Below are 11,806 nucleotides of genomic sequence, written 5' to 3' on the forward strand. Positions count from 1 at the left end.
TACTCCCTCAAATCGATGCTGTTCTCAAGATCGATAGTGCTACTGGTAGTAGAAGCAGATAAAGTCCTCAATGTGGAGGTGTGGAGGTTGTTAATGAAGAATGATCCCAATCCGTAAATGTAAACCTCAGGTAATTAGTAACTAATTAACTAATAAATTAATTTATATTTAAAGAAATTAGAAAATTAACTAGCTGTTGTTTGTTGGTGGCCACCACTTGGCTGATCTCCTCATCATTTATGTACTCTCTTGCCACACCTTGTATTTGTTGCATCGTCCAGACAGGTTTAGTGGTCAGGTATTTCCTGAAGTCCTCGTTCACTAGGCCATTAATAAGGCATAAACTGGCCACGGAGTCTGTGAGGCCGTTAATCTCCAAGCACTCGTCATTGAATCGGTCCAGGTACTTCTTTGTGTGCTCGCTAACCCGCTGTGTTACCCCAACAGGTTGATCGGGTGTTTTGCTTTGGTGATTCGAGTGGTGAACCGGGTGAGAAATTTTTGAGAAATATCTGCAAAAGCCGTTATGGACCATTGTGGTAGGGAGTTGAACCAACGGATCGTCAGCCCCGCCAAGGTCATCGGGAACGTGCGACATCTGACTTCATCTCCCCCGTCATGATGTGCTCTTTTGGGTATTTGGTGCCATTGTATCCCATGTCCGTTGATTTATCATAGTTCTTGGGTAGGCGGACTTTGAGGATGAAAGAATAGAAAGGGGTAACTCCGATCACAACAGGATCTCGACGCTTTCTTTTTTGTTCTCCTTTCTGGATCTATGTGTCAGAGACCTGGTGCGAGAATGAGTCGCACGAGCCTCTGTGAATGTGGGAGAGTTTCGACTGTGCTCGGGGTGATAGCGATCTCTTTCTATTAACTCCCTCTTGAGGTTCTGGACCCTGTGTCTGAGTTCTTGCATGATCCAAGAGTTATTGTTGTCGGTACCGCCGAACAGAAGCTTTTCTAGAGATCGATCACGGGAGTAGCCTCGGTCAAAGGGAGTTTCTCGGTGCCTCTGAGAAGTCCTGGTGCTCACTCTGCTCATAAGACGACCTCCCTGGTGTTCGTGGCCTCCCTCCCCCTTTGGCCCATCCTCAGGGCGAGGGAAAACCTCCATTTCAGACTCGCATTAGGTCCCCATAGACGGCGCCATTATTCGATTGTTCGCTGAGTCGGTTGGTTGTGAGAGACGGACCTGAATGCGAGTGCAACAGAGAGGAATGATGCCTACAATTGTCGGTAGGCTAACGGGTGGGACCACCTGCAAGGACACTTCGATGCCAAAGTAAGTGTCCGTACGAAAAGGCGACAAATTAGGGTAAGATGTGATTAGGGGTGGCAATGGGACGGGTAGGGGCAAGTTTTTGCCCTACCTGACCCCGCCCCACCCTATAATAACCTGCATCGGACCCTCCTTTGCTTCTACCTACGGATAGTAAAAAGATAAACCCTAACCCACCCCTGCGGATACTCGCCCGCACTACCTACCCCCTATAATTATTAAAATCCAACAAATAAAATTAAATTTTAAAATTTATATAACCATCATTACACACATACATAAATTAAAGTAAAAATTTAAATATGATGCAATATTATTAATCATTTTACTAATTATTTTATATATATGAGATATATTAAAAGTTTATATACCGGGGTGAGTAGGAGCGGGTTTAACCTAAACCCGACCCGCCTCCGTTCTGTGCCCGTTAAAAACCCGCTCCGGTGCGGGGATGGGATAGGTACCCACGGGTTCGGGTAGTGTTGCCACCCCTAGATGTGACGTACCTAGGGGAGGGATAGGTTCCTCCCTTTATTCTTGCTTCTCGAATGGGCCCTTTTGCTTAGGCCCATTTGTCAAGAAGCTTCCGCCAGCTGTCCAGACCTTTATTATGGAATTGCGTCACGCGAGAGACACCTTGGCTTAAGCGAGTCGGGTGCCCGTCAAGTCTTGAGTCCGTTAGATGCACCTCCGTCTCTTATTGAGTTGGGCCAGAACACATTCTTAAAGATCAATTTAGTTATTAAAATATATAAAAATACTATATGTATTCTAAAAATTAGCTATATGTATTTATGTATAAATATGTGTTGTTTGATTTATTTTTATTGTATATTTTGTATTTTAATATATATTTTATATCAATAATTGATTTGATAGTTAATTTTGTACGTATATTACGGACAAAATGTTTTTTTTTTGGTCAAGCGGACAAAATGTTTGACAAAATTTAAGAATTACTTTTTAATGGGCTTTCAGACATCAGCTGGTTGATTCTAAATATTCAGGGCCGAATCCATCTAATCTATCTAAATTCTTAAAGACATTACTGGCCCAACTCCGCCGTTTTTAATTTTATTTTAAAATCTGATAAGATTGCGAAAAAAAGATAAAGATAGGTACAGATTTTTGTATAAATAGTTAGACAAGAGGGGGAGCCGATCCACTTTGAGAGGGTTAGGTTTTTTCTTCTTCCTCGGAGGTAACTCTCTCCCTCTTCGGCTTGCCTTTCGATTTCCGGTTTTTGTGTTCTTTAACTCGCTATTCTGTAAATCTTGCTTCGCTTCATCAATTTACGTGCGCTCTTTGATGTTATTATGATCAATTTTATCGTTACAATTAAGAATTCATCGAATTTGGTGTTGAAGTTGAATTGGACCTGATAGGGTTTCCGGTCATCCATTACCGGAACGAAGCAGATTTGTGTTTGTATTTGTATTTTCGGAATTAATGGATCATTCCGATCTTAAAAAGATTTGTTTTTTAGATTTTGGATAGATTGCTTTCTTTTTTGAAATTGGGAAGGGGGTCTCTTCCTCAATTGATGTTGCAGTTTCAGTTTTGTTTTTCACAGCTGTAACGAATCAACAATGCCTCGCTATGAAGATAAATACGGCAACACACGCCTCTATGTTGGTCGATTGGCTTCAAGGACGCGTTCCCGTGATCTGGAGCGAGTTTTCAGCCGATATGGAAGGTAATTACTCCCCCTATCATCCCTATAACTAATCAACAAAACGAAGCGTTTTAAGGAATTTGTTGTATTCTATTGTTAAGCAGTAATTTGCAGGCAGATCTGCTCTGATTTGTTTGTTGCCATAGGTCTCCCATGTTTGATTGTACTGTCATCTCCTTGTGTTGAATGGCAGTGTTTATATGGGTCCCTTTTCTCTGTGAGAGTGGATGGGACCTTTTCTGGTTTTTACCCCATTTTATTGCCTACGCGATTAATTTGTGTCAATTTATGTGTGGAAAACTGATGGTCATGTCTTGGTTCATCTATCTTTGTGAATTGGCAAGAGGGCTTAGTTAGTGTGTGAGCGTCGTCCCTGTGTTTTGCTGAAAGTTAGGGATGTCATGCAGGTGTTCCCCGGGATTTGTTGTGTTTAGATTTATGTTGGTTATTCGTCATCTTATACGTGGGAACCATTATCCCCTAGGTGTCATGTTTTAACTTGAATGATCTTGTTGAAGGTTTCTGGGGTTTTGCCTAAACCTGGAGGTCTGTGGTGGGAGGGTGGCCTTGGTGGAATTGGTGGAAATTCCTGCCGAGTGTTGACTGTGGCGATTCTTTCTGTAATGTTATTGCGTGTTTTAATGGAAATGGCAAGAATCACAAACTGGTGTTTAGTTCGTCTTTTGAGGGGCGAAGTATCATACTCTTGCAGTAGTTAAGTAATGATGGCCTTACTGTTTCTGGAAACCATTTCCGCAGAGTTCGAGATGTGGATATGAAGCATGATTACGCCTTTGTTGTAAGTTGCTGCCCTTTCTTTGTCTCAATTACTTTATTTTGTAAACTTTGTTTGTTTTCTCCTCATGACTTGGCTCAAGCCTCAAAGGTTGCTTCTAGCATTTTCTTGGAGGATATTCACTTCTATGTGATGGTAAGCCTTCTTTGTTACTTTCCTTGCTTGTTCCCACATCTTTGTGCAGGAATTCAGCGATCCTAGAGATGCTGATGATGCAAGATACAACTTGGATGGCCGTGATGTTGATGGAAGTCGTATTATTGTGGAATTTGCGAAAGGGGTATGAGTTATCTCTCTATGAAATTATTCTGTGTGTATATTCTCAATTCTATTACATTTTTAATTAGCTTCAAGATGATATTTGCTCTGGAATGTTGGATTACTTAATCTTAATATATTTGCTGACCTATAGTGTTGTTAAAATTTTATTTGCCTATTTTACAGAGTCATTTTCTAATATTATAATGTAATTTGGTGTAGACCCTCAGTTTTCACTTGTAGAATTTCCAATTTCTTCTTTTTCCAGTTACTTTTTCTATATATCACCTCTGACTAGTCATATTCTCTCATTATAGGATTGATCCACTGACTAATCATTGAAGAACGTATCTATTATTTTGTTGTTGAAATGTTGGCTTTATTCTTTTGGCTCCCTTAGCTTTCATTCAACCAACCTATATCTTATAGCATCTGTATGAAATACAGTTTTAAATGACACTCTTCAAGTGTAGTTGGTATTCATTGCTCTATTAACTACCAACTGTCACATAAATTCTTATTACAATGTAGCCAATTAATATTGGATCCTGGTTTTCTGATACTATAGCTATTGCATTTTGGCTTGTGAGCCAATTTTGTCACCTTTTAGTTGCACGTTAATTTTATTTTAATTTCCCCCCATTTTTCTAATTAATCAGGTTCCTCGTGGTTCCCGTGAATATTTGGGTCGTGGTCCTCCTCCTGGAACTGGGCGTTGCTTTAACTGTGGTATTGATGGCCATTGGGCCCGAGATTGCAAAGCTGGAGACTGGAAGAACAAGTGTTATCGTTGTGGTGAGAGGGGTCATATAGAAAAAAACTGCAAGAACAGTCCCAAAAAGCTGAGGTATCGTATAATTTTGAAGCTAACACTGAATTTCTCATTTGCCTAAAAATGGTGGTTGATTTCCAATGGAATCTGAGTGTTAAACTGATGCTGTGGTATTGACTTGTTTGTGCAGTAGACGTGGGCGTAGTTATTCCCGCTCTCCGGTCAGGTCACGTTCCCCAGTCAGGTCACGCTCTCCTCGTCGTGGCAGAAGCAGGGACAGGAGTTACACCCCAGAACGCAGTTACAGGTAGATATCTTATATAGTCCCTAATTGCTTTATGTTTGGTTCTGTTGCAATGTTGCCTCCGTGTGTTCTGTAGATGTAGTTATCTATTGTTGTGAGAGGTATATTTCTTACTATCAATTCAACTCTCTTAAGCTGATATGCTTGCCCTCTTTCTAATCTTCTCCAGTCGATCAAGATCCCCAGTTAGGGGGGATCGAAGCCCAGTTCGTGATAGATCAGAGAGCCCACGCTCTAGAAGCCCTGAACCCAAAGGTAGCCCTCAGCCCTCGAAGGCAAGGAAGCATAGTCCATCACCTGATGAAGGGAGTCCACAGAAGAGAGGTGATGCATCTCCTGGCAATGAGAGGATGGTTACACAGCAAGATGGATCTGATTACAGTGATGGCCCCAGAGGAAAGAGCAGAAGCCCCGCTAGTCCAGCAGGGGATGACAGCCCAAAGGCTAATGGTCGCAGCCGCAGTCCTAGTCCCAGAGATGATGACAGAAGCCCCATTGATGACGAAGAAGACAACCAGCGTAATCTACCAAGAGGCAGTGAGTCCCCTTAAAATGTCACTTCTGAGAAGATAACAGACTCTGCCCTAGAATTTGTATGCTTTTATTTTCATCTGCACTCTGTCGTGAACTGTGACATTTACCATAATTATTATATACTCCTCCCTGAAGAAACTTGTAATGTTTTAAATTTATATATTTGTATTTAGAACATCTTTATGCGTGCTGTTTCCCAGATTATTCATGGTTGCATAATGTGGCTTGCTATTATGTGCAATATTTTCCTTTTGTAATGTAGTTGATAGATCAAGTTGGTATTATATGAGAAAGTAAAAAAACCATGTTCGTCATGATCACACATAGAGCCCTCAATTGCAATTGGTTAAAAATCAGATGGTTGTAAGCGTTTTACACCGGAAATATGGAACGAGCACGAAACAGGGCTAATCAAGGCTGGTACGGCAAACATTTTATTATTTGGAATTGATAAGATGCAGCAAGTATATTTAAGTGCTTGCATCCTCTTGCATCCCTTGATTAGACACCGGATACCAAAAGTGAGGGATGTGGAATGGGGCTAAGTTTTTTTTATATTGATTAAATGTGTGTAATACGCTGCTGATGGAGGTTTGGGTGTTTTATGTGATATGGAGTTATTCTTTTAATTAATATTAATCAATCAAATTAGGCGGTTTGATTTGTTTAAAATAAGTTATAAATTAGAGGGTTTAATTTGTACTTCCAAAATTTTTTATTTTTAAAAACAAAAATTAGAAAATTTGATTTTAATATTTTTTTTAAATTTTTAGAATCCGTTTTATAATTCTTTTTAAGAAAATTAAACAACATAAATCGGTAGGTCTGGAGAACACTGCAACTAAACAATGAATCGGAGGCAATGATTTCTTTTCTCCTATACCATTGAAAAAAGAATAAGCGGAGGAATGGACCATTGTGCAAGACTGACAGAGATATGATCTCTATTAAAGTTGTGTAGCAGATTTCATCATGTCCACATGTTATTGACTACATCTTTAGGGTGCTGAAAATGTGGTTATTGTTTAGGCATACAGCGCCATAACATCCAAGTTTAAATTTCAAAGCCCACCGCATTAATTTATCATATAACTTCCCTAGGAGAATTTGCTAAGTAGTCCAAATCTCACTAAGGCAACGAGGTACCATGTTGGCACGGTGATTGACTGATTGGAGGTTCAGTGCAACGTACGTAGAAGCACGACTGTGGAAAATCAAGCCGTTTGACGCATGGTGTAAGCAAACGTGTCTCGAAACTCGAAATTGGAAGAATAAATTAAAAAAAACGTAGCTTTACTTGATAATGTAGTAGCTAAGAAGCCCTATGGTATTAATTATGTACAGGAGAATATGAACAATAACATAATGCTTTCCAGTTGAAACCGTAAAACCTCTTGTCATCTTATCTTCATAAACAAAATTGTGAGAGGAAAAACCTACTGTACAGGAGAGATTTTGCTCGATATCATATGATATGATCGAGGTGGAGCTCATCCTCAATGTCATCTCCTTCTTCAAATAATTTCAAGAACCGAGCTTGATCTTGCTCCCTCTTCCTCTTTTGCCAGAACTTAAATGCACCCACTGCTGCGACAATCAGTATGGCCGATCCCAAAACACTTACTACTACAATAACTGCTACATTCTTCCTTTGTCTCGCAGGCTTTTCTTTTCGCAAATTTTCATCATTCGCGACAGGTGGAGAGGCAGTAGAAACTAGCCAAAGGACCACAATTGGTTTTTCAGTAACATGTTAAGTTGCAGAAATTTGTATGAATAGGTGCATACATAAGGGAAAATAATTTGAACAATATCAAAAATACAAGCAAGTGGAAGAAATGAGAAATCAAATTTGAGCAAGTCCAGTAGTTCCAATAGATTGACTAGGTCATACAGAAGCTTGAAGATTATGATAGATACGATTATATATACTGTCTCTTAAATTATGTCATGTGCTATACAGATATGATTAATTTAAGCTTCCAGGAAATCTATGCTGAGAATCTCAGAACATGAGGTACAATAGATGATTAATATTTGCCTTTTTTCAACATAAATCCATTGATATCAAAATGCATCACCAGTGCAACCACACAATTTCAATAGTAGCATAAATATATTTTCAACTATGTTATCTAGAAGGCAAAAATAGTATGATTGCAGTAAAAGGAATTTTAAGAGCAAGACACTCACCGCCAGACAAAGGTAAGCAATCCGGGCACAAAAAGCTAGCATTAAACTCTTTATCACTGATATACTCATATTTGCCAAGAGGAGCAGTGAAATCGGAAGGACAAAGCTCCCACTCATCAAACACATCATCTGCAAGAATTTTGTCTTCCTCATACAGTCCGCATCGCTTGCATTTTTTGCTCGAAAAATTAGTCAATGGCTGCAAAGCACAATGAGAGATTCAGTAGTAGCTTCAAAATCAAGGCTTTCAACAATAACGCCAATGATGTGTTTGGATTTGCATTCTAACCATGTTGACAAACCAAATCCAGTTGGTGGTTGTTGTTTGGCAACATTTCACATTAACATTAACATTTTCACACCATTCTCTGGATTCCAAACCAAGGTTGGAGTCAAAGAAACCATGTGTTGTTTTTATAGTGAACCGGAATCATATTGAAAAGATGGTTCATGAATGTTTCAGAAAATCAAAGTTGATCCATTTCAATATTTTAGTAATTTTAGAAGTAAACGAAATTTAGTCTACATGATCAAAACACTATGCATTTTGTCAAACTTATAAGTTTCCATCCATAAATCACATCATACTAAACACACTTCTGAGTAAAAATTAATATAGAAAGAGGTAATCCAAACACACACAAAGCTTGCTTTTACTAAGCAAACTATTCAGAGTTCAAGCTTGGAGAACTGAATAGTAATAGTGATAGAGTAATAGTTCCTTGATCATGATAGGCATGGATTCAAAAACTTCCAAACATGGCCATAACAATAGTACTTGAAATTTAAATGTCACAAGTCACAAACAACACAGAAACGGTTTGGCATGAGGAACCTGCCAAGACTCTTCACCCCTGAAGACATAGATGACATTCTTTTTCTTGACATCAGGCAACACAGTCTTGTTCTCTCCGTTGCATTTGAAATACACAGTTGGGGTGAATTTCAGCCACTCATGCGTTGTGAATATCTCAATGGAACTCAGCGTCACAACCGCAGAAAAGACCAATCCTGCGCAACCCCAGTATTTAAGTTTAAAACTTTTTCGTATTCCAAATTACATAGATAGATAAAAAGGCAGAATTTCACAGCTAAGAAATAGACCTGGAAAATAGGCGAAAAAGAATACAAGGAGGTGAGAAACCGACATCACAAGATAAAAAGCGCCAAACTTGGTGTGCACAAATGAATGAAGGAGTTAGGGATTTGGTTTAGAGTGTTGGATCAAGAAAAAGGCGGCGTTTTGAGAAGGAAATGGGAGGAATGAATTTGCAGAAAAGAAAGACGGAAAGGGAGATTGGATTGGAATTGGAGGGAGGAATGAATGGAAGCAAGCTTAGCATGGCATCTGTATCGGAATCTGATTCCGATTATCAGAGGTGACGTGCTGCATTTTGATGCGGTAAGATTACACTCTCATTTGTAATTGGGTTAAGACGATATGGATTTACCTTAAAATCGAAATCGTCTCTAATATTTTATTTTAGAGTAAATATCCAATTCGATTGTTCTCTATTTTAAAATACGATAAGGTAATTCCATAATTTACACCTGATTCGATCTTTGTTTCTATAAAAGTAAAATAAGGCGGTCCTTTTATTATAATTCTTCACCAAAATTGATGAAAAAATCTTATATAATATTTGTTGGTGCTGATATAAAGGGTTACTCAAAGTTAAGTGCTACGTTGATTTAGAGAGAATAAATAAAGGTTGATTGGTCTCCTTTCAGTCTTTAAAAACGACGTTGTTTCTAATTTTTTATTGAAACAAAATCTAATAAGGTCATATAAAACCCCCAAATCCTAATCTTTATTTACAGCAATACCAAATCTTTGTCCTCTTCTTCACCCAAAACAAAAAACGTTTTATAGAATATTTGGCAGTTGTGCTGAGTGTGTTGCTAACAAGACTGCTGACAGTCCCAAACGACAACTGTAACTACACAATTAACGGTGTTATTGGTGACGTTGAGTGGAGGTAGCTGTTGTCACAATTTAAGTTGGTGTAAGATTTTATGGTTTCAAAGTTTAGCAGTATTCACTTTTTTTTTCCAATTTCATGTTGATGTTGGAGTGTTTAGTGAATGTGTTTTTTTCCTTTTTTTTTTTGAATGGTGTTCTAAAGCTGGCTAATTAATTTGTTACCTAAATAATGTTGCTTGTGATTGGTTTAGATCATTGTCATATGTGGATAATTAATGTGTTGAAGTAAAATTTGATTAGATGTACATATTTGTAAATGGATGAGTTTGAAGTAGTTCCTATTTTTTATCAGGAGAAAATTTCAAGAGAAATTCACAAAGTGAAATGGATTATGGTAATGAAAAAGTGAAGAAATGGCCACCTCTTGATATTGATTTGGTGAACTTCGATCTGGAAGCTTTACTGAGGAAGCTTGATTATACAATTTACAAGACCAAGTATTGATTTGATAGCATGGTCCCTAACTTTGAGTCTGACTTGCATGTAATGAAGGGTGATGTTGAGATAAATGAAATGAGGGATAACAAGAGTAGAAATAAAGAAACTAATGAAATTCACATCTACTTTGATCACCCAATTAGTGTATTGAAGTTTTGGATAATGAGGAGCAATTTGAGAATGTTATTCTGAGTGACTTATAATCTTCAGGTGATGGATATAAAACAACTGAAGATGAATCTTACAAGCTTCCTTCTCTTGGATATGAATATGCAGATAGTAGTGAAGACAATAGGGAACAAAGAAAAAATGGGAGGTTGAAGAAGAGAATGATGGGTGCTGCAAAAAAAAGAGCTACTCATGACCTAAATGCCGAGATGAAAGATGATAAGGCTGGCCCAAAAATTATAGATAAGACTGGCCCAAATTAAAAAAATGATCATGTTGGTCCAAGTAAGAATGGTCAAACTCTTTTTCCTAAGACAACTAAAAAAGGACTTCAAAGAAGTATTGTGAGAAGAGGAGGACACATGTTCTTAGAGGTGGAAAGAATGAAGGAGGTAGTGTAACTTTGGATAGGGTGATGCGGTTGACACAGGAGGTGGTAATGGGCTTGAAAATGCTTTAGAAAAAAATTTGGTGGGAGCAACAAATGATGAAAATGGAGTTGAGTTAGATTCTGATTATAAGAAGCCATATGAGTATGAAAGTGAGGCATTTAACAGTCCAATGTCAGATGATGATGAAGGAAGTACTGCATTTGATACATTCAATGAGGAGACAAAGTATGGAGAGATTGAATTTAAGGTTGGACAAACATTTGTTACAATGAAGAGTTTCAAGAATGCCTTGAAGGACTATTTTGTGTTCGGGGGGAAGGATGTGGTATATCTCAAGAATGAAAAGAAGAGGGTTAGGGCAGCATGTGCGAGAGAGCAGTGCCCTTGGTTGATCCCGACTTCTTGAAACAGTGCAGAAGATAGTTATCAAGTGAAGACCCTGGTGAATGAACACAATTGTGCTAGAAATTATGGTTCTAACCTAAGTTGTCTACAAGACCCGAAACAGCAGCCCAAACCAGAGTGAAAAAATTTTATTGTCACAATCTGTACCACAGGTTGAAGAGGTAGTATATTCATTATTTTGGGTATTTAAGAATTAATACTCTATGCAAATTAATTAGGTTGACACACTGTCTTGTTAATTTTCACTACTTGTAACAGGTTAAAATGCATAACTCCAACAACAATCCTACAACATTTACAGAAAAGCAACAAATTGTTTGGCCTACATCTCTATGTTATGTACCCCCGGCCTATACCAGTTCCAGGACAAATTTTATGGTTCAAATCTCAGCCCTCACCATCTCAACAACTTGGGCCTCGTAACTCGCAGAATCAAGGCACTGGGCCAGTAGTTGGTACAACAACTCCAAGAAACACAGAGAGCACAATATCTGCCGAGACAATGGCTGCTGCAAGTTCAACAACTATATTAAAGCTGCTGAAATTTGTATCAACACCAGGCTTTAGGCCTTCAGGCCTCAAGCCTCCAAAAAAGTTGTGATAAT

At 38.4% G+C, this 11,806-nt stretch overlaps 2 protein-coding genes across 4 annotated transcripts; one reads left to right on the top strand and one right to left on the bottom strand.

Annotated features, from left to right (window-relative positions):
* Window positions 1-2,379: 2,379 nt before the first annotated feature.
* On the top strand, window positions 2,380-5,798 carry LOC107493353 (serine/arginine-rich splicing factor RS2Z32). 3 transcript variants are annotated; one of them, XM_016114450.3, is made up of 7 exons: window positions 2,380-2,483; window positions 2,856-2,978; window positions 3,717-3,756; window positions 3,938-4,033; window positions 4,671-4,858; window positions 4,974-5,090; window positions 5,257-5,798. In XM_016114450.3, the coding sequence occupies exons 2-7, from the start codon at window positions 2,872-2,874 to the stop codon at window positions 5,636-5,638; spliced, it is 930 nt and encodes a 309-aa protein (XP_015969936.1). In that variant the 5' UTR covers window positions 2,380-2,483; window positions 2,856-2,871; the 3' UTR covers window positions 5,639-5,798. The 3 variants fall into 3 exon arrangements, with proteins under 3 accessions (XP_015969936.1, XP_015969935.1, XP_015969937.1); XM_016114449.3 differs by having other exon boundaries at window positions 2,404-2,483; window positions 2,841-2,978; XM_016114451.3 differs by having other exon boundaries at window positions 2,404-2,483; window positions 2,841-2,978; window positions 4,977-5,090.
* Window positions 5,799-6,897: 1,099 nt separating this feature from the next.
* On the bottom strand, window positions 6,898-9,250 carry LOC107493352 (uncharacterized). Its single transcript, XM_016114448.3, has 4 exons — window positions 8,919-9,250; window positions 8,650-8,825; window positions 7,815-8,013; window positions 6,898-7,337 (listed from the first exon to the last, which is right to left on the bottom strand). Exons 1-4 carry the CDS (start codon window positions 8,962-8,964, stop codon window positions 7,087-7,089), a joined length of 672 nt encoding a protein of 223 aa, XP_015969934.1. The 5' UTR covers window positions 8,965-9,250; the 3' UTR covers window positions 6,898-7,086.
* Window positions 9,251-11,806: the final 2,556 nt, after the last annotated feature.

The sequence above is a fragment of the Arachis duranensis genome, chromosome 6, assembly GCF_000817695.3.
Source record: "Arachis duranensis cultivar V14167 chromosome 6, aradu.V14167.gnm2.J7QH, whole genome shotgun sequence".
NCBI lineage: Eukaryota > Viridiplantae > Streptophyta > Magnoliopsida > Fabales > Fabaceae > Arachis > Arachis duranensis.